Source organism: Xiphias gladius, chromosome 14 (assembly GCF_016859285.1).
Source record: "Xiphias gladius isolate SHS-SW01 ecotype Sanya breed wild chromosome 14, ASM1685928v1, whole genome shotgun sequence".
Classification (NCBI taxonomy): domain Eukaryota; kingdom Metazoa; phylum Chordata; class Actinopteri; order Istiophoriformes; family Xiphiidae; genus Xiphias; species Xiphias gladius.
In genome coordinates this window covers 22,807,237-22,830,053 of record NC_053413.1, presented here as the reverse complement: position 1 = coordinate 22,830,053, position 22,817 = coordinate 22,807,237, and the positions used below count along the sequence as shown (strand labels likewise).

Genomic DNA, 22,817 nt, shown 5'->3' with positions numbered 1-22,817 from the left:
TATATATAGATAGACATATATATAGATAGATATAGATATATATTATATCTATAGATATATATATCTATAGATATATATATATCTATAGATATATATATATATATATCTATAGATATATATATATCTATATATATAGATATATACATATATCTATATATATTATATATATAGATATATATAGATATAGATATTAATATATATAGATATATAAAATTATAAATAATTCTCTGGTAGGTATTTAATGTCTCGGGCCTCACAGGGTTAATGATGTGAGTATTCCTTCCGCCACTGGCCCAAACTTTGCATTGTTTTTATAGCCTCGGGCAGTCGAAAATGTCCGAGCATCACTTGAAAGCAGCGTGAGGCTGATCTCTGGCTACCAGGTGAGACGGACCCGCCCTCCACTGGACGACGACGACGACGACACACAGGTACCAGAAAGCAAAAACTGGATTCGCCGGTCTCGACGCTGCAAGGACAGACTGCCCGCCTTACGAAAACCCGCACAGAAGTCACGAGGATCGGTGGGAAGTCTCTGCTCCCCAGCCTTCTTCTCTCTTCCTTCCCCGGTCGTTAACTTCACATCCCAGCGGGTGAAAACAACCGACACGTTCGCCGACACGTCGCGGGCATGTCGCGGGCTTAAAAACTCTATTTTTTTTGCCTTTGAGGACTGAGGCGTTTCGACACAACACTCGTCCGACAACGTCGGTTGACCGGCGGAGTGTCCGAAACGCGGAACGAAAACCAGACGACGAGTAGCCGGATGGTGAGTTAAGGGTCAGACTTCAACACGTTCCCGTAGCTTGTCCCACGACGCAAAAACTCTCGAACTAGTATTGTTGAAAATGTCGGTTGATGTGTTTTTGAAAAAAATTTAAAAAAAAAAATCGTCGTGTCGTCTGCTGTTCGACAGGATCGGTACGATAACCTGGATTTGGATTTGGAGTGTGATGGAGGAGGCGTTGCAGTGAGTAGATACGTTGTTTGTTTGTTTGTTGTCAGTGTTTTTTAATGTCCCCTTTAGGTGCTTTAGCCGTTGTTTTAGCTAGTTTAAGGTTTTCAGAGTTTGCTTGTTTTTTTTTCTTTTTCTTCCTAAAGTCAGTCAATAACGGGTTGTTTACCAACATGACCCGCTGCTACACATGTCAGTCTCATTATTTCCTTCGAGAACCGACAAGCACTCGAGAGCTGAAACGATTAGTTGATTTAATCGATTAGTTGGTTGAAAAACGAATTGTCAGCAATTTCGGAAAATGGATTATTTGAGTCATTTTTAATGCAGAAATGCTAATGTTTCATTGACGCCAGCTTCTCAAAATATAAATATTTTCCAGTTTCTGGTCCTTTTTTTTTTTTTTTTTTTTTTTAATACAGCTACTCAGACAAAACAAGTAATTTTATATCTGTGAATTTGGGCTTTAGGGGCATTTTTCACTGTTTTATGACATATATTATTATATACACGAAACAATCAATGGATTCTAACCGAAAATAATAAACCAATGAAGGTCCTAAAACTAGATTTTGACACAGGGTCCCTCTACAAGACTAGGCTAGGAGGATGGACGACCCAGCGGGGTTGACATTGCACTTCAGTGGCGCACGTTTCTAACAAGTCTGCGATAAGTTAAATTATGTAAAGGCCAAATGATATGGAGTAAACCTGTAAACCTTTTTGGGGGGCTGCTGGGCAGTTGCCCGCCTTGCCGGCTCAGTAATCCAGCCTTGCTGGGACCCTGTTTTTATGTATAGAAAAGGGTATACTGAATGCCCCAGACTGTTCCCTCACTGTAGATGTAAAGGCTCTCCAAAGACCGTCAAGCTTAAAGTCAGCTCTCTTACTTGAATTCCAGTCAGTGTCACAGTTTCATCAAGTGTGTCAACCCCGAAATACCAAAGACCGCACTGTCTTTTAGGAGGACATGGTCAGGGAAATGACAACACACGCGGGATCTTGCTTTGTTTAAATATGACCCGTTCTTTCGTGGTAACACTTCATACCATGTCTCCGATGCTTCCTGGGAAGTTTCCTGGAGAAAAAAAAACGATGCAAGAATAACTTATAAATGGGAAAATATGAGACAAGTTCTGAGACCGTTATTTGATTTGAGTTAGTTATGTTGAGTTTATAAGCAGATGTTGATTCCCAGAGGGAGTTCCTTAAAAGAACTCTTCTATTTAAACCGAAGTGGATATATCGGGTTTTCAAGTCCAGACGTGAAACCAGCTCCAAGTCCAGACTTGAAATCTGGACATGAGGCGGGACCGGTGAGATATGAACTATAAAAAAAGAAACCCCATCCTTTTATACATAAAGCCAGTCTGTCAGTCACTCTCAGCGCCTCTTCCGGTTCAGTCTCCGTGTACAGCTGGTGATCAGTGAAACAGATTTATGCTGCCGGCTCAGAGGTCACGGCAGCGTGCGTGGACCCTCTGGTACTCACTCATACCGAATGCAGCTGCCAGATCAGTACTGAAACAGCGGAGCTGGTTCTTGCTTTGGTGGTTTCACCGGGGATATTTTTGAGATGCTTATTAGTTAGAATAAAACGCTGTTGTTGTTTTGTTTTTTGTTTTTTTTTGTTTTTTAAACTTTTCTTTTCTTCTTCACTCCTCATTCAGCAAAAAGCAGCGTTATTCGGTGGGATGTTCAAGAAATCCTCTAAGTCTGCAGAACCATTGGTCCAAGCACAGGTGACGTGGTCGTTTTAATGCTGATCGTGGTCAGTGTTGTAAATCGATAAATAGTTCCCAAAGGCAAAACTGCATTGGCAGGATTTTTTTGTATGTGATGACGTACCTCTATTAGTCAGCTATTTAGTTCACTTGATTAAGACTAGAGCTGAAACAATTAATTCATTAATTAATTGACAGAAAATTATTTTGATAATTGTTTTAATTTTTTTTTTTTTTTTTTTTTTTTCAGTTAAAATCGCAAACCATTCTCTAAATTTAAGCGTCTTAAATGTGACGACTTGTTGCTTTTCTTTGTGATATGTGATAGTAAACTGAATATCTTTGGGTCTTGGCTTGATGTATAGACAAAACGAGTTTTGGTAAATTATAATAGACATTTTTACCCAGTAATGAAAAACTCACCTCTGACTATGAACCACTTATACTAAATATTTAATCCTATTATTTAAGGTGTTTGCCCTCTTTAAAATTTTCGATGTACTTCTATTATTTTGTATTAACCAAAAAAAAAAAAAAGGCATGTTACATTCAGGTACAATACTCACAATATAACATAATTATGGATTCACACTATTGGATTCTGCACATACTGACACAAAGACTCTGTGTTGACATTACAGGACAATTTATCAGCCAGTGGTGAACTTTCAAAGAGCAACGACAGCCTGACTGACAACAACACCAAGGTGGGAAAATTCTTGTGTTGTGTTTTTTCATTTTTCTATTCAGACCTCATTTTACTTCTCTGAGGAAATATTACATCAAATTATACTGCAAATCAGTGACAGTTATTTATTTTATTTTTTTTCTTAATAGTATGTAGACTGACGTATGTAGTATCAATGTTTTAGGACAAAGGAGGAGTGTTTAAAGGAATGTTTAAGAAGGCGACCAAACCTGCCAAAGAGGGTCATCCACAGGTGTGTAGTGGCTGTCTCGAACTGTGCTCTACAGCTTGTTTTTTATATTTAAAAATGCGAGTGATATTTACCTAGAACTGAAAGGATTAGTCGATTAATCAATTAGTTGATCAACAAATGATTAGTCAACAGCACTTTTGCAAAAATGTCAAACATTTGCTGGCTCCTAAGTCTTAAATCTAAGATTTGCTCCTTTTCCCTGTTTTATACAATTTTTTAAACTGAATATCTTTGGGTTTTGGACGGTTGGTCGGACAAAATACGCGACTTGAAGGCATCACTTTAACCTGTTTTCTGACATTACATGGGCCAGACGATAAATTGATTAATTGAAAAAGTAATAAACAGATTAAACCATTATGAAATCGTGGTTTAACATTGTCCCGTGTAAGTACCACCTGTGGAGCCAGAGGTTACTTAAGGTCACAGAAAAAGAAAGGTGTGTCAGGCTGCCAGATGATTGACATGTTCAATTTATTTTACATTAGTTTTGTAATTCTCTAAAACTTGTAATGACCTAACCTGAGTACTTCCAATGTGTGATAGAAATACATAGATAAATATAAAAATATAAGACATATATTTAAGTTTGAGTGGTTCCAAAGTTGTTTAAAAATGTTAAGACTAGGTATTAACCTTTTCTGTGTTAACAGGCCACCCTCTCATTACAAAATCCTGAATTCTCTGCCAGTAGTGACAGCTTAACAGACAACAAGTCATCAAAGGTGAGTTCGGTTTCTGCTCTGTGATGTTTTTGGTTCTCCCACACACAGGTCAGCCATGTTAGCCTTTCGAAACTAAACCTCTCTCTGCCCTTTTGTCTTCAGGACAAATCAGGTGTGTTGGGTGGGATACTGAGACGATCTCCCAAACCAGGACATGTCCGGAGGCCTTCCCAGGTGACACGCGATCTTGTATTACATGTCCTGCAGACAGGGAAGATCACCTAGGAAAATACGAATATCTTCGTAATTCCCTCCATGTAGAATGTAGTGTTGTGTTATTTGAATAAGAGGTTGACAGATAATCTTGTGTCTCAGGATCTTTTGGACAATGAGCTGTCAGTCACTAATGACAGTCTGTCTGAAGACAGCAACACTAAGGTGAGTTTTTTTTTTTTTTTAAATGTTCATTGAAGCAAAAGCCTTAAAAACCCAAACAGAATTATTTTTAAACATCAACAACGCCAGTGTAGCTCCATCAGAGATCACAGCCTGAACAAAGGCTGGGACAGTTACTTACCGGAATAATAGATCAGACCAAAATACAACAAAACATTACAAAAAATAAGAAAAACATAATATGTATAATAAGAAAAAGAAAAACTAATACATGAATAAACAAATAAATTAAATGATAAAGAGTCTGTATGACACTTGACTGTTTTTTAAAAGTTACTGTTTTTACTGAATCTTTGAAATGAGATCATTTGTCCCCCCCAAAATATTGGGGAAAAATTAAGTTGTATGTGGTATTTTCCCTAAAATTAAACAAATTAAGCACAAATGTCTTTGCTAGCAAACTGTAGGCTAAACTATAAAATAGCCTAAATATTCCTCAAAACTGTTCCAAAACGTGAGTGTATTAAATTTAAGTCATTAAGGCTGGAAGTAGAAAATGCATCACTTCCTTCCAATGGAAGATGTTTCTCAGGAAAAAAGCTACTATGCCAAACACTGAGAGCTAAACTGTTAAATCTTTATGAATGGCTACTGTATGGATTGAAACATTGTTTATTATTATTTATTATATCAGCTTGGCATTATTTAGACAAAAACAGCGCTATATTTTACACTAAAAGAACACCGGGTGTTTCCCTAGTGTTAGCCAGTGACATACGCTCCTGATGTCCCACAGTAAATGTGCAGAGCTCAACTCATTCAATGGAGCGATTGGCACGTGTGTTGTTTTTGTTTTTTTTTCTGTGTGTGTGTGTTTGGAAGACCGATGACAATCTGCATTCGTCAGCAATTTGAAAGAAAGCACTGGCTGATGTGTAGATCCCTGCCCGTCCGTCCGTCCGTCCGTCTGCTGCATCAGTTCAAAAGCACGAAAAAATAGTTTGTTTTATTTCAAGTAACACGTTTATTTTATAAGTAATTATCGTGTGACTTTTTCCTTCCTTCAGGAATCAGCTGGGATCTTCAGTGGGATGTTTAGAAAATCCCCAAAGCCCTTCGGAGTGAGGACACAATCCCAGGTGAGAGTTGTGCATTTCACTCGTCTCACTTTAACCTGTTTTACAATATTAGGAGATGATTATGTTGATTGGTTGGAGATGCTTGTTTCTCTCTCTCAGGATGATTTGTCTGCACCAAACGGACTCTCGGGCAGCAACGACAATCTCTTTGAGAACAACGCGAAGGTGAGGTTTGTCAAAGGCTGTTCACCTCCATGAACTCGTCCTGTGCAGTGTTACACTACCAGACTGTAATCTGTCTCTTCCGAACCGTCACATAACATCCGTTTCCAAGGCTGAGTTTGGAGCAATTTTTGGAAGGAAGGCTCTGCCTTAATATCAATGCTTCTCACACACTTTTTGTGTTAGTCAGTGGGTTGTGGATTCTGATGTCATTTAACATAAGTGTGCTGAGCTGAACTAATTGAAGGACGGTTTGGGAAGTGTGTGTTTCTGTTTGTGGCTCTTTGAGTGTCGGGAAGGCCAAGCTAAATCCGCATGCATCAATAATTTAAATGAGGGTACAGGCAGCTGTGTGAAAGTCCTGCTTGCCCATTTGACATCTGAAACCTGAGGAATGCTTCACTAAAATCCTCCAAACCGGGAAAAATATTCTCAAACTGTAGTTTCAATGTGACTTTTTTCCCAGGAGTCAGGTGGGATGTTCAGTGGAATATTTAAAAAAGCCCCAAAGGCCATCCAGGCGAGGACAGAGTCTCAGGTGAGAGTTGTGCAACTTGCACTTGTCTCGTGTTCACTTGTGTTACATTATCGGGAGATGATAAATTAACCGGCTGCCATTTCTTTCTCACCTTCAGGACGATTTGTCTGCACCCAGCGAGCTCTCAGGCAGCAACGACAATCTCTCTGAGAACAACACGAAGGTGAGGTTTGTTAAAGCCGTCTCCTCCATCCTCAACCGAAACAATAACTTCCACCATGACCGTAAGTAATGTAATTGTTAATGTTGCATATTGTTTTCCCAGGAGAAAGCAGGTGGTGTGTTCAGTGGTGTGTTCAGAAAAAAAGCTTCCAAGTCTCAGTCTCAGGTAAGATGGAAGGTTGTCAATGACAGGTTTTCAATAGGAAAAGTTCTTCTGTTTGAGCAATGAAAGTATGTCGGAAAAGAGTGGTGTGACACATTTTGATGGACTTTCGATGGAAACGCTGGTTTTCACCTGCACTGTGTGTTTGTCTCAACATTGAAAAAGTCCAGACATGAGACCGACCCTGATTGAAAAAGTTTGACTTATTTGATTAGCTGGACGGAATCAAAATACACATTGTTCTGGACATTTTTCTATGTTTCACTTCACTGGCTTTTTACTAACTTAAAACAATGTCTTTTCCTGGACCCCTTCACTTTCTTTAGCCTACTCACTTTATCAACTATGGCGTATTGGTAGCCATGTCTGCAAACCTGGTGGTTATTTTATTTTGAAATGAAACACTTTGGTGTTTTTTTGTCGTGGTTTTTGACATTGTGAGTGTTTTCACGTATCACTCTTTTTAGGATGATTTGTCTGTGGGGGGCGAGCTCTCTGCCAGCAGAGACAGTCTCATAGAGAAGTCTTCAAAGGTGAGGGATGAGGCTTGCTTCCTTTTTTGTTTCAAGCCTTTTTCACTTGGACCTCCAGTGCCTTGACACTAAATGAACAGCTGAAGAAGTCAGTTTTTTTACTTGAACCGCTTTGTATTCTCTGTCAGGGTGGAGGAGCAGCAAAGATCCTGAAGAACCCTTTCACCTCCTCATCTCAGGTGATTTTCTCTCTCAGTGAATGCTGCATCATATCAAGTGCTCTACCAGACCGTTCTTCTCCTCGTCCGATCGGTGAAATGCTGATGATGTGCTTTGTATCATATCAGGAAAAGGTAAAGACTGAACACTCGGGAGAGTCCAATGAGAATTCCTCTTCCGCAGAGAGGCCCAAAGTCAAACAGGTTGGTTGTTATACCAGAGTAGCTGGATTTCTTCTCTGTTGCTTTAACAGTTTGGACTGTACTGAGACATCATGGTGTGAAAATCAGCTTTCTGAAATTAGTAACAGGCTCAAAGAAATGATGATTGGATTTTTTTTTGTTTTGACTGAATGTTTAGGAATAAGATCTGCTGTGATGTCCAGGTCAGTGTCAGGGCTATAAACTGTTTTGTTTTTTTTAAGTGGACAGGAAAAGTGTCTCTGTTTTATTTCAGAACGGTTTGAGTGCGATGATGAAGAACACGTTCTACAATGAGATGTGGCGCACTGCACTCCCCTGAAACTAAATAGTGTCTCTTGCAGAAAAGCATAATAATATGTTTTAAAAATTATGCATTAATCCACAGATGATGTAAAGATGGATACACTGCTGCTAGAAATACTATTGTTTATATTTTACAATACTTGGCTCCGTCCACAGGGGAAGAACTCAGACACTGATTGCGAGGAGACCTTGGACAATGGAGAGGGACAGCCTGCTCACAAACAGGTTTTTAAATGTTCTGTTCTTTTACTTTTTTATTGTTTTGTTTTGCTAGTTTTGTTTGGTTTCAATCAGCAATTTCAGTCATCGATGTGGTCTCTATTTAATGTTTTTTTTTCTTTTCGCTTTATTTCTTTTCTCATATTCAGAATAAACTTGCGGGGGCGATGACAAAGCTGAATCCATTTCGATCTGCAAACAAAGTAAGGATGGTTTCCATTGTAATCTTTTGACAGTGCTCAAGAAATAAGAAAAGTTTCTGAGAAATGGATATATTAAAAGACCTGTACAGCCTCATTTAAGTCTTTTTCATAAAATAATGATTTCTGTCTTCTCTGTGCAGAGTGAGAAGCAGACGGGCTCTGATGACGAGGATCCACCTGCAAACAGCGATAAGTCATCAGGCCACAAACAGGTGCTTCGATCTTTACTTGTTCCTGTTTCACAGTTATTTCACAAGTTAGACTTAACTTTTAACTGGTTATTTTTATTCAGAGGTAGCTTGCCTCTACATTTTTATGTAGCTGTTATTAATCAAGAACAAGCTTCTTCCTATTCATGCAGTTACACACCACAGTTCTCCGATGCCGTCAGGAGTCTAGTCTCTCGCTTTGCCACCGCTGGTGTGCGTGTGTGTGTGTAAACGAGTGAATGGGAGGCATTGTGAAGCACTTTGTCCTGCCTGGGTAGAAAAGAGGAAAGGCATGAGCCAAATGCTGAAGTTTGTAACAAACATTTTACCCACAGGCTCTATCTGCAGTCCAGCTCAATTTGTTTTGCCTGGTCTTGTTGAGCTCTTCATACCTCAAGTCTTTCAAGTAAATGACGAAGAGAACAGCTTGTCTTGGTGACTTGTTTTGCACCAACCAGGCAAAACTGTTTTTGAGACATTTTTTGAGGCCTTTATTACCAAGCTCACAGTAGAGAGAGGACAACTATATCTTTAGGAAAACTAGAAAATATGGCAGCCTGACTGGTTTCTGACAGTGCATGAATAAAAGCAACAGAAACCCGCCGTTTAAAAAGTTCGGCGCTGACTTTTCTCTGCAGACGTATTTGTTGAGCATCCTTTTAACAACCAAATCTTCTTGTCTGCTCAGGAGGTTAATAGTCTTGTGGTGACATACTTTTGTTCCCATGATGAGCTAATTATAGCTCATTAGTAGTCATAATGTTACTGTTAGCCTCTGATCACCTGTCTGTGCCCACTGGTGCCAACAGAATAGTCTAAAAATAATCGTTTTACTCTGAAGCCAAAGTGGCTTGTGGCTGACAAAGCAGATGCCAAACTAAAATGATGATGCATCCACTTAAATCTTTCAATGATGTGTGTTCTTCCTCTCAGAACGCCATGATTGGAGCCATGTCCAAACTGAATCCTTTCCGCTCTGCAAATAAAGTAATTATGCTGTTAAAAGTGTTTGGTGATGGCGGTGGTAGTGAGGCAGTCATAATCATGACTACGATAGTGGTGATGGGACTGCGATAAAGGTGATGGTGGTGATGTTCGTGGGATCATAGAATTAGTTTTGTGTGTCTTTGCCTGTTGACTAAAGACCACATAGACTTTTAATCACAGCTAACCATTTTGCGAATGGCGTTGGTGTGATGTAGATTTTATTCAATGTTCATTTTTTATGCCATTTAAGGCAACTATTGGTTTACCTTCATTTCAGTACCATATGAAAATCTATTATCATATTCTTTGCACCTTTTGACAAAAACTTAATGCAGACATGATGTTCTTTTTGATGAACAACGCAAGTCAAGCACGTTTCAAAAGTCTACCATTTGATTTTTTTGTGCCATATACGGAAATGAATGAAAATCAATGGCTACCCTGGTCGTGTAGGCAAAAAGCATCCGAAAATCTAAAAAGCATTTGAAAATGTTAAAAAAAGATTTTCTGTTGAGGAGCTAAAATGTGCAGAGGTACCGATATGGGCCATTAAACACCACATAAGTAATCTGAATTTGGATGATACGGTTTAATATCTAGCATTGTCCTTTATTCAGAAAGACATTGAAGACACAGAGACTCACAAGGAGAACCAGAAACAAGTGGAAGAGAAGCCGAAACCGGTCAGTCTATTTATTGCATCACTCACGAGTTATCAGTGGCCACACACACACACACACAGCTGATCAACTTCTGTCAAAAATACCCCATCTCCTCACGCTCCTCCTCTTCTGTACATCCACCACATCCTCCTCATCCCCTTACCTCCCTTTAAAGCCTGCCTGCTCGCTGTCAGACCTCCCTCTCCTCCTACCCCAGCACACTGTGTGACTCTGTCTGTCTGTGTGTGTGTGTGTGTGTCTGTGTGTGTGTGTGTTTGTCCTTGTCAGGTCAAAAGCAACATGATCCAGCAAGAAAGGAAGGAAAGGAGTGAACCACCACTGGTCCCAACCAGACCAACTGAAGAGGTTTGAATGCAGTCGAACACGTCCTCCACTCAGTGACATGTGGTCCATGTCAGGCTACTCTGACTTCCCTGTCTGTCTCTGTCATTTTGTCTTCAAGGAGATGAAGAGGACGTCCGCGTATAACCAAGTGAAACCAAGAAGAACTGACGATAATCAGGTACAGTTTGCACTTTTCAGATCTACGAAATGATGTGTGAGTTGTCTTTATATTTCTGTTGTTCACCGAGTTTTATTACATTTGAATATATCTTAGAATAAAACGGATTGCTAGGGTGTCACTTTTCAAATATTGGGTATCTGCTTTGAAGCAAATGTCTGTATTTGTCCTCTGCAGGATAAAAAGGACATGATCTCCAGACAGAAAAAAGGAAAGCCTGCAGAGGCTCCTGCAGCTCCTCCCAGACCATCAGGAGAGGTAGAGTAAGCCTTCAGTGTTTAGGGAACGTCGGCTGTTTGTATTAGTTTGGAGCTGATGTGTATCAGTGTCTATCAGTGCTGGACTGTGAGCCCTCCTGGTTTAGGAGAGGTTTAATTACAGGAGAGGAACAGAGCAGTGAGATGTGGTCTGCAAAAACCAGAAGAGCAACCATCAGGTACTGATGTGTACACACAGTACAAGGGTTAGACTGATTTAAGGGTTTGCTGATACACCGGGCTGTTTGATAAATTTGAATATCAGTTATTGGCTTCACCTTAAAATTTAAGGTATTACGTTATGGGGACTTGCATTTTGTCTCCACAAGGGAAGACAAGTCCCCGTAATGTGACTGGGGAAACAGATTTAGATCCCCATAACATGAGTACGACCTGGACCTCACATTCCAGTGCATGCGTTTCGAATAAACTTTCAAGGCTTTCTTCCAAAAAAAACGGTTATTCAATAATGTTGTTTACTTTGCTACAGAGCCAGTCAGATGATGAAGGTCTCAAACAGGATGAATCTGCTGAGGCCAAAGAGGGACATGAGGTGAACCCCCCAGAGAGCAAAACAGTAAGTTTATCTCTTCATCAGACAGGATTCCCCAACAATCCTCAGAGTTAGCCTTAAGCTCAGAAAGTTTTCTTTCATATAAAGAATGTGTGTAGATTCATGGATTTGTGAGTAAGACATTTTTTTGTCAGCGCCTGAGTCATCTACGTGTGGTTTTAAACCCACATCTGCTGCGACATGCAGGTGAAATCAAACACGTGTAGTATTTTAGAACTCTCTTCTGCCAGGATCTATTTGTTCTAGTTCCTGCTTCCTTCTTCTCGCTTCTTTTTTGCCAGAGTCATGCAAATGCCATTGTCAGCTTGAGGTTTAAGAAAGCTTATATTTATTGTTAGTCACATGGGGTTTTTTTTTTTCTTCTCTCTTGTTCGCCCGTAAGTAGCTTAAAGTTTAAGTTTGTTTTTTTTTTTTCCCCCATGCCTGACAGTATCATATATTTTGGATATTGCTGTTCCAGCCCTTTATGGAAGCTATAATATGTTTACACTGAGTGGAATATTCAAACCCAAGGTATCTTGTGAATCATTTTATTTACCCATTTACCCCGAATTTAGCCATAACTTAGCCTGATTTACCCAGAATTTAGTCTAATTTAGCCTGTATCTTTGGAAACATTTGGACCTCCACTAGAATTTAAAATAGAAATATTGAAATATTTTAGTGCACAGCTAGAGTTTGTATTGACTGTCCTGGCAGGCTGCTGCTTGTTAATAAGTGGAGTTTGTTCATCTTTAAGTGATAGGAGTAGATGGAGGTGAGGACCGTCATTAAGTTTGACATACAATAAACAAAAATATAGATTCCTGAGTATTTGAGGGAAGACAGAATCACAACATATACATATTTGCAGAGAGATCTTTTTTTTGTTGTTGCTGTTTGGGTTTGCTAAACCTCTACAACTACTGCAGCAGGACATTTAGCCCAGGTGCAGTTGTTTCTTTCAAATATAAGTCACCAATGGCTGTAATGAAATGTAGTTCTTCCAGTTATTGCTTCTCATATCACCTACCACACCTTTCACTGTGCCTTTTTGTTTTTTGTCTTTTCTATTTTTTCTGCTTTTTTGTTTTAACAGACCAAGGTGAAAAAACACATGCACAATAACCCATTCATGCCACGTACTGCAGCCAAGGTACATGACGGTCTTTGACATTTATCTACTTCCCACTTTCCACCTACATCAATGTCTAATTCATTCATTCATCACTTCTCATTTTTTTTGACAAAGGCTACCCACTGTTAAAGCGTAAATTATATTTTAAATTACAAATAAATTCATATGCAGCCTTGTGTTACTCTTTCTAGGTAGTTATTTATTTCATTGTCACGCTGAGGCTTTATTATAGCTTATTTATTCATGGCTTGTTTTAGGCTGCGTCTGATGAGGAAGAACTGAAAGAAGAAGATGAATCTTTATCCAAAGAGGAAAAGAAAGACGATGAGGCCACGGACAAAAGAGAGGAGGTAATTTAACGAAATTCTTTCTGCTTCATTTTTGCTTGTTGATTGAACAGTTTCTAGTTTGATTTTGATATTGATAGTCATCAGGAACATTTTACTATACGAAGACTGAAGGAACATTTCAGAGTTTGACCTTTATCATCCCTGAGGTAAAACTGTAACCCTGTTTTTTGTCTTTTTAGACCAAAGTCAAGAAACCTAAGCGACACAATCCCTTCATGCCACGGGTCAAGGTAACATTCAAACATGTGAACTGTATAAACCTGTTTCCTCCCATGGCGACAGCACCTGTCTGTATTAACGCAGCCAACATGTCTTCTAACACACCAAACAATCACGATTATTTCCAAGGATAATGCTGCGCTTTGGGCTAAGTGAGCATTTTGTTTCATTGTAGGCACATCTTCTGCATCCCTACATTCCAATATAAATGAATCCAGATTTTTATGTAAACTGGAGAAAGTAGAATTTGAGTTGGCTACGTCACACTACATTTCATGGTCATGAGATGCTGCACAACTCATCCGTCCCATTTCAGGCATTCAGTGCCTGTTAGTCTTTGCTGGTTAAATTCAATATTAAATATTTAAGCTATCAGGAGAAAAAAAGCTGATGTCAGTGGATATTAAGTTTTAAAAAAAAAAAACTTATTGGAGGTTTGTTGATTTCTATTAAAAACGAGACAAACCACGACCAACCAGCAACCCACGTAAAATCCAAAGTTGTGTACTTCCTATTTGCTACTTAGTGCACGTAATTTACTTTTCACTCCAACTTTCCACTTCTTAATGTATACATTTTCCAGTATTTAGAGACCTCAACAAAAAACAAAAAAGTAGTGTCTGCATTGTGTATGCTACCCTCTGCCATATTTCCCCTTTTTAAGAGATGTGAAAGTTACAGTTGTGCAACAGTTTCACCTGCCGGGGCAAAATGATGATAATTTATGATTGTCAAAATCTCAATTTACTGCTCAGTTTAGAGTAGAGTGTCAGTCTCATGTCTGAATTAGCACCTTGGTCACTTGTCTTACTAGGTTGGCCCTAGTAACATTTTCATATCCCTTTCAACATGGCACAAATCTGAATTGACGACCGTCAGATTAACGTAAAGGCAACGGCAGCACAAGATTAAATGTGCAGACAGAGAGGGAGAGAAATGTGCATTTTGTTCCACTTTCTAAGATCACTGTTATTAATTTATTATCTCAATAATCACCTCTTATGCACAAAACTCATGTTATAAACGATTAAATATTGTGAAATTGCCAGTTTTAAGTTGCTGATCTTCTCAGATTTGAACAATATAAAAACTATATTGAGCGGAAAAACAGGTTTAAAAAAAATCCCTCATAATACCACAGTAATAATCAGACCATCATTCTCTATGTAATTTCAATGTTTCATTTGTGCCAACCGTGTGAATGAATAAATGAATATCCAGCAAAATGCCTGATATACAACATGTAAGATAGGAACTTGGAACTGGACCTTGAAATTATACAAAATGTTCTCTCTCTGAGACAGAACAGATATGAAGGAAGAAATAATCAACTTATTTAAAGCAAACCTCAAGGTATATTCTTTATCAGACCTAAAAAGTCACTAAAAATAGTGACAGAAGAAAAGCAATGCTATGAAACCTAAAGTCGAGTGGCAGGAACATAAAATAACCTTGTAAAGTGTCTCTCCACCGCGTCTCCAGAACAGCTTCACTGCTCCTTATCATAAATTATCCAAGTCTCTGAACTCTAACAGAGGGATGAACTTCCCAAAAAATATTTTCTCATTTGGTGTTTTTAAAGATGGTGGTGGAGAGCGCTGTCGGACATCTTGCTCCCACATCTCCCATACTCAAGGTGTTCAGCTGGGTTGAGATCTCGTGACCATAACATCATTTTCCTACTGATCAAATCCTCAGAGAGCATTTGTGACCTGATGATGGAAGCCTGTTAATCAGTTTTGTCACTCCACTCATTTATTTAGTGTCCAGTTTGCTACTTATGTATCTCTCTTGGTGCTCTCTGAAAATATGAAGTCTCGCCATGTTGTTTTGTCAAGGTTAGTTACAGTAGCGTGGCTGAAATTCCAAACACATATTACTTTTTATGAGCAAAACTAGCTGCTGATTTGAAGACCAGGGGAGTTTAAAAAAAGAAGTTACTGAGCCATTAATCTTTTGCCCAGTGTCCCCCTTTTTGCTTTGTAATACATTTTTAATGGATTTGTAACTTTCTGGATTACATAGGAAGCAATATCAGCGCAAAAGCAAAATGTCTACTGATATTGCAAGTGCTTTAAGTGTGTGTATGGGTGTGTATGTTTGTCTTCATTTGTTTCAGGCCAAAGTTATACAGAAGCACACACAGGACGGAGCTGCAGGCAACACAGCAGAGGTAGACAAAATAAAACACTGATAAGTCTTGGTTTCTCTGAGACAGAAAATCGTATCTCGTGTCGCTTGTATTTCTGACTTTCCTTTCTTCAGTCACCTCTCACACACATTGAGCTTTAAACTAAGAAGAACTTCTAACCCTGTCTGCGTCAGTATATTTGTCCACTGGACTAACCTGTTTCAGTCTCCCAACCCCTCCCCTCCTCCTCCTCCTCCCTGAAAACAACCTCTTTCTTGCAGTTATTCACAGAGTTAGTCACCAGGGTGTCCACTCCGCTCCCAGCAGAGACTATTATAACCAACATGTGTTTTGTTGTTTTTTGCTCCTCCACTGTGAACATGAAAACCACCCCCACACCTTCACACAGTGTTTGTGCATGTCCTTAGCATGGAAGACCAGATTAGGGTGCAATGTGCCCAGACTTGTTTCTCTGCTTCCTTTTTCAACGTGTCCATGACAGATTTGGGCTCTTTTTTTACTTCTGCAAAAAGAACACAAAATAAATCAGCACATTCAGAATCCTTTTTACCATCACTTCCTCCTATTAATCTGAGCACATAGAGTATGAAAAGTGAAACTGAGAATATCTAATACTTAAGTAAGATAAGTTTTTCCGTCTTGTGTCTCACTGATATACACTTTGTCTTACACAGGGATAAAAATACTGTTATTTATATATGATTTTTAAGCTGTATTATCTCTGTTGTCTCAGAATGAAGTTGGAAGCAGGACCTTGTTTGACCAGCTGGAGGACTTCCGTATTGACACAGCACAGCCTGAAGATGATCAGGTTGGTCTCTGAAACAAAATATGTCACCGAATTGAGATTTCACTGTTTATAGCAGCCATAAATATGAGAACCCCTATAAATCTAATGGTGTCTTTCAGGATGTGGAGAATCTCATGGAGTGGTGGAACACGGTGGAGCGTAAGTTACAGATAAAATGTCTTTCATTTTGTTTAGCTTTCTGTGATTTGTTCTGAGGGTGGAGGGCTGAATTTTTAGTTTCTTTTATAACCACTTGGACTACATGACCAAAAGTCTGTGGACAACCCCTTTTCACATACTTGTGAATGCATATTCAAGATTTGGGCCACTAAATTTCAGTTAAGAGAAATCTTAATCCTACAGCATAAAATTTTAGACAGTAGTGAACAATTTTAGGAAGGCCCTTTCCAGCTTCAACATGACAGTGCCCCCAGTGCACACAGCTGGCTCCATTACAGGTGCTGGACCTCATCAGTGCTCTAATGGCTTACTGGAAGTCCTATATATCAGCAGATAACGCCCTTGCTTTTGAAATTAGATGTTCAACAAGCACATGTAGAGCGTCATGTTCTGGTGCTGACATATTTTTGGCCATGTAATGTATGTAACACGATGAGAAAGCTAACAATTGTTCTTTCTTACTTCTACTTCCTCAGCATGGGAAGACGTGCCTCAAGATGATGACATGACAGAAAAAGAAGAGGCCAAGTACGTGAAAACTTATTTATAAAAGCTCATATATTTCACTGCATCTCTTCTTTGGTCTCTTAAGGGTCAGCATGCCATTTTTTTTTTCTCCTCTTACTTATAGGGGTATTTAGCCATACAGATACATTACATTTTATGCACCAAAGTTTGGAGATATCCACATCTAAAATGTCTACCATGGTCCCGATAGAAGGGAGGTGAAAATAACGCTGCTCAAAACACTGAAAAATTACATTAGAGAAACAATGTCCCAGAAATAATGCTAATGTAGCTTCACAAAATCCACACAGCATATTGTCAGCAGTTTTCATAGGTACACTTTCTTCAGTAAAGAGTAGTTCAGAAGAAGACTAATATATATATATATAATATACAAATATATACACTTCATCTGTATTGGAGAGGAAGCTGAATATCTTAACTATCTGCATGGCTAGACAACTAGTGGTAAGTGAGAAAAAATATCATTTTTAGATACAGTGACCTGGCTCTGTGTAAATACTCTCAACTGTCTTTTCAGGGCGTTTGCTTTGACGGCTGAAAAGGTGCAGAAAGGAATCCGTGTCTTCAACAAACTGTTCTCGGAGCGAGCTGAGAGTCTCTGGCAGCACGTCATCGACCTCAACAGTATCGCCGACGGCCTGGACAAGTTCAACAAGAACACAAAGATCGCTCAAATCACCGGCGGCTCCACCAGTGCCATTGGGGGCGTTGCCACCATCGCTGGCCTCGCTCTGGCCCCGGTCACCTTCGGAACCTCTTTGATTGTGACGGCGGTGGGATTGGGCGTCGCCACGGCCGGCGGTCTGACATCAGCAGGTGCCGGCATCTCGAACCAGGTCAACAACTCGATGGACCGCAAGAAGGTGGAGAAAATAGTGGAGGACTACCAGGAGAAGATGGTGGACTTGAACAAGTGCCTGAAATTCATCAAGCAGGGTATCGAAAACCTGCGCAAATTTGACCTGATCAAGATGAAAAAACACGCGTACAATCGTGACTTCCCTGTGCTCAGTAGTAGTTTCTATGAGGATGGTGCCATGGCAGGAAAAGCCATCCTCATCAACGCCAATGAGATCATGCGTGTGGTTCAGATCGCTAATGTGGCCGGCAGCACAGCAGCCAGAGCGGTCCAAATCGCCAGTATGGCCACTGGTGTGCTTACCGGACTCTTCGTAGGAATGGACATCTACTTTGTGGCCAAAGACTCCAAAGAACTCAAGAAAGGGGCCAAGTCAGAGTTTGCTGCCAAAATCAGGGAGGTGGCAACGCAACTGCACGATGGTCTGGTGGAGCTCAATGGGATACGAGAGGAGCTGCAGTCCACCACACCAGAGAGTAACACAGGCAAAGATACAGCTGCTTTAGACAATGACAAGAAAGAGAAAGATGGTGAATATGACAGTTCAGAGGAAGATGAAATCGACCGCATTAAAAAAGCCATCAAGAAGGACATTGAGAACCGAGAATATGTTTGACTGAAACTTCAAAGTGGTTCACCGTGCAAAAAGATTTTAAGTTCTTGAAAATACTGGCTCAAAACTACAATCAGGCTTGTTATGAATGTCCGAAGAGGAGACTTCATACTTGATAAAATACACAGGTTTCTAAAACCTCTAGATTTTTTCTTTTAGGGAACTGACTGCTTGAAATCTGATCAGCATTTACACCATTGGGAGGAACTGAGGTTTTGCGGTAGATAAAGTAACATATCTGCTTCTCAGGCAGTTGTGCCAACGTGTGAAACTGCCATGAAAAATGAGATTCAAAGATTTAAATAAATCATGCATTTGGATAGTACAGTTTTAGATAAATCGAAAAATAAGTGCAAAGTATTTACTAGACTCAATCTTTTAGAATTTATCGTGTTGTTTAGAGTTACATCAAAGTTTATTGGTTCATATTGAAACACTGGGGCTTTTACTGACCAGTTGTAGAGATTGTGTCTACTCATAGGGAGGAGTGCCTTTATGATTTATATTGCCTTAGAAATACAGTATGATGCAGTGTAGCATTAGTCTGTTTCCTTATGTTGTTTTTTGGGTGTCAGGGCGGCAATGAAACCATTTCCCCACATCACTGCCTCAGGTGTTGGTTCTGATGTGGGATGTTTTTAAAGTTTAACAAGTCTTGATTGGCTTTATGATATTGGCTTCATTTTGTAGAATGACAGTAATAAGCTTTGTTTTAAAGCTGCTGTGCAAGAAGGTAGATTTTCTTTCTTTTACAAAAGAGCGAATAAAATGACAAAATAATGGTGAGAAAGAATGCGATTGGGTTGCATCAGCTGTTCACAAATTAATCAGTAATTTTGAGTAGTTAGTTTTTACTAGTACTAGCTAGTATAAAACCAGTGATTTGTTAAATTGGGTTGAATCATTAAAACTTAAGGAATGTCTTATCTAATAAAGACTTTAGTAATGTGTGAAACAGTTATTAGGAAACATCTTTTAGTGCCAAAAGCAATTAGCTGTCTAAACAGGAAATCACAAGCTGTAATATAACTTCCAAATAGAACAGCTTTAAGTGATATATTAAACGTAACTGCCAATCCTTTGTCAATGTAGGCATTACTTTGTTTTATTTATACATGCACACATAGAGAAATATGTTTCATAGTTAGTAGTGTTCATGCAGTTAAGAATGAGTGAGAGGTATCTGATAATGCTAACCTAGCCGACGTTATTTGGTCATTCAGTCTAATTTTATTAACATTATTTTGTAATTTGTGGTATATTGTGTTTCTTCCCAGTTTACATTATTATTAAACAGCATTTTGATTAATCGTCAACTCGGATATCTTAACCATATTCTATATTACTTCTGAAAATCTTCACTCTAAACTGGTCATATTAGCAAGCTAATGTTAGCTCTGTCACTTTGCTCCATTAGCTAGGCCACAGTTACACCTGGCAGTCGCTTGGCATAAATATTTAGTAGCGACTAATCCCTACATGAGAAACAGAATTTGCGGAGCAACCTGTTTTAATTTTGTCATATTTAAATCTCCACTTTGTTAAGACTTTAAAAAATTAACTAAGCTAACAGCTGTTGCAACCGGCTCCAGGCTTGGCTATTGGTTTTCAGTCATGTTTTCTGCTATATTAGATGCTTTAATGCTTTCAGGTTGTAATTGTCCCCATTAAATGACTGGAATGACACAGGACTGTAACAACCAGCCGGGACTGACTCACCCTGTCCTGAAAACAACCAGCCGGGACTGACTCACCCTGTCCTGAAAACAACCGTGTCCTTTAACTAGCGCATTCATTTCTTTAGGACTATTGTTTCAAAGTGAAGGTTTGATATGCCGTACTGTAATCTCTGACGACAGCTGTTTGTTTAGGGAACCTTATATTTATTTTGCAGTCTTACTCTGGGTTGAGCTGGTTATTCGGTGATAACTTTTTATGTGCAATATACTGTAGAACCCCATGTGTAATAAATGTAAATGTGAAAATCGTTAATAAAAAGTCAGAAACACTGTCAATCTGTGCATTTTAAGTCTTTACGCAAGTGAACAAACAATATTTCCTTCTAGCGACTACTGTGCACCCATTGAGTTTTTATTTGTTCGGTTTATAACCAAGATAAATTTGTTTGTCAGTGTCCCTCAGCACTGCTTACTTTTCTTCAGAGATTTCCGAGACAAGTGTAGATGGAAGTATGCTGGCTGCGGGCAGCGTTTCTGTCACCTTTTAAATTTTTGGCCTATGAGTTTTTAACCTGTTTTTTTTTTTTAATCTGCACTCTACACACAAATTAAACTTGTTGGGTTTTTTTTTTTTTGAAGGCTTATTTCGATATTTTTTAATACAATATCTTTGTCTTTATTGTAAGAGTAACACCAGGCAGAAAAGCAGTGATTTTTACTGCCCTCTCTGGCTGGAAGTGTCAAGGTGTGTCAAAGTTACCTACATCCATCGGTGAGGTTAATTTTTTTTCGCTTATTTTCGGTGTTAACCTTCTCTATTTTCGATTCAGCCAAGGCCATCCCTGAGAAATACGCATCGTTTACCCTGCTGCTGGTGCATCTGGGATTTTTTTTTGTTGTTGTTGTCTTTACTTGATTCAACTAGACGTAGGCAGGATGAAATGTGGTGCAAACCACACCGAGACCGGCACTACCTGCTCGGCCCCCGCAGCGCACCCTGCTGAACCTCTAGCCGTGCCCGGCGGCGGTGTCGCCGCGTACCGACCACACCCCGGAGTACGCGTGAACGTCACCGACGCGCCTGTTGTGCTGTGTGTCATTTAACGGCTTTCTCTGTAATCAATTACCACAAAGTTGTCGTAGAAAATCTTATCGATAGGTACGTCGGACTAACAATAATAATCCATGTGAATAGGACATAGTGTTAATATGGACAAGTTATCAACAGTGTGTGGGATTGTTTTGGGTTTTTTTTGGTTCTTTTGCAGTTTTTTTTTAAATACTTTTTTTTTTTTAACTTAATTGCCGTACCTTATCTTTCACATGTCACAAAATCAAATGTCACAGCAGCTACACACGAATAGAAACACACATTTCTTTGTAATCAATCACAATTAGCATCCCGCGTTTCCTGAATATCTATGAGGAGGTACAGACATGGAGTCATAATAATCTCTATACATTGATTTGGTGAAAGCGCGAATGCACGCACAAAAACTGTCTCTGGCTATTTTACAGTACAGTAAATAAATGAGACGTGTGGGGTTCAGTTACATTTGTTCCCGGCGGTTCCAGCTGCAGCCGGTTAATTTGCGCTACGCATCGTCAGGATTGCCGACGTTTGGACCGCCGCCCAGACGTCTGCGGCGTTTTTTTTTTTGTTTTTTTTTTTTCTATTTTTCTATTTTTGGAACAGCAGGGCTCCCATCGAGCTTCGGGTTTTCCCTTTACACGCTGTCGACACCCGTGAAAACCGATGAGTCAGTCTCCCCCGGGGCGGAGACGAGAGGCCGGGCGGAGGCTGTTCTCTCACTCCCGCGGACACGGGCGGACCCGAAGAGCGGCCACGCCCGCGCGCCCAGGTGAATCCACTGCCGCCACGAAAGCCAGAAGGGAGACCAAAGGTTTCACATCTTGCATCCTCTCCAACTGCAAGAAAAAGAAAAAAAGGAAAAAAAAAACAGGTGAGATTTTGGACTTTAGTTCTTTGGAACAGTTACCTGGGACGGGGATTTTTCGACTGGGGCCTTCTGTGTGGGGCAGGGATGCCCCCCCAGATCTGTGATGGATTTGTGGCACAGAGGCTCCCGGGGCGTGTTTTGGTTCGGTCGAGATGCTTTGTTCTCGACCCGCGGGCGCCGCGGCCTTGCCGGTGGCGTGGGAAAAAAAATATTTCGATCGCTCAACGCGGAGGTAAATACGCTGGAGAAAAACCATGGGGGCATGAGACAGACGGGTAGAGTGCACACGAGTAGCTGAGACGTACAGGTGAAGAGGGCGGAAGCTGCACGAACAACTGTTGCCGACAATGACGTGCATATTATTGATTTGAATTCTACGTGGGCTAAATAAACGATATTGCATGCTTCTATTTCCAACCGTTTGATATTTTACTATTGTTTTACACACTTTGTCCTTAAAATCACATTGCAGATGCTTCTCCCTGATCCATTGCTCCTGTGTAGTTTGACATATCACCAGACAAAAACAGGATGTTGACACTAGTGTTGGTCGGAGTTCAAAACTTATCGGTTTTTATGTTGCCTTAACAAAAACTGCATGCAAGAACTGTATCTAAACGGAATTATTATGTAAAATCTGGCCTAACAATAAAATAATGAAAGAATTTTTATTAATTCAAAAATTAAAT

General features: G+C 39.7%; 1 protein-coding gene across 1 annotated transcript; it reads left to right on the top strand.

Moving 5' to 3' along the window:
• Positions 1–322: 322 nt before the first annotated feature.
• Positions 323–20,503, top strand: LOC120799479. Its single transcript, XM_040144715.1, has 33 exons — positions 323–769; positions 917–970; positions 2,626–2,697; positions 3,321–3,386; positions 3,552–3,620; positions 4,274–4,345; positions 4,448–4,519; positions 4,661–4,723; positions 5,749–5,820; positions 5,920–5,985; positions 6,449–6,520; positions 6,618–6,683; positions 6,786–6,848; positions 7,313–7,378; positions 7,507–7,557; positions 7,666–7,740; positions 8,200–8,268; positions 8,412–8,465; positions 8,606–8,677; positions 9,608–9,661; positions 10,279–10,344; positions 10,612–10,689; positions 10,787–10,846; positions 11,024–11,104; positions 11,594–11,680; positions 12,756–12,812; positions 13,052–13,144; positions 13,324–13,374; positions 15,483–15,536; positions 16,249–16,326; positions 16,425–16,464; positions 16,962–17,013; positions 17,534–20,503. Exons 1-33 carry the CDS (start codon positions 767–769, stop codon positions 18,489–18,491), a joined length of 3,006 nt encoding a protein of 1,001 aa, XP_040000649.1. The 5' UTR covers positions 323–766; the 3' UTR covers positions 18,492–20,503.
• The last annotated feature ends 2,314 nt before the right edge of the window (positions 20,504–22,817 follow it).

Coding starts and splice junctions, on each gene's coding strand:
- LOC120799479 (XM_040144715.1), top strand. Junction 3,621..4,273: donor CCAAAGAGGGTCATCCACAG/GTGTGTAGTGGC, acceptor CTGTGTTAACAG/GCCACCCTCTCATTACAAAA. Junction 6,684..6,785: donor TCTCTGAGAACAACACGAAG/GTGAGGTTTGTT, acceptor TTGTTTTCCCAG/GAGAAAGCAGGTGGTGTGTT.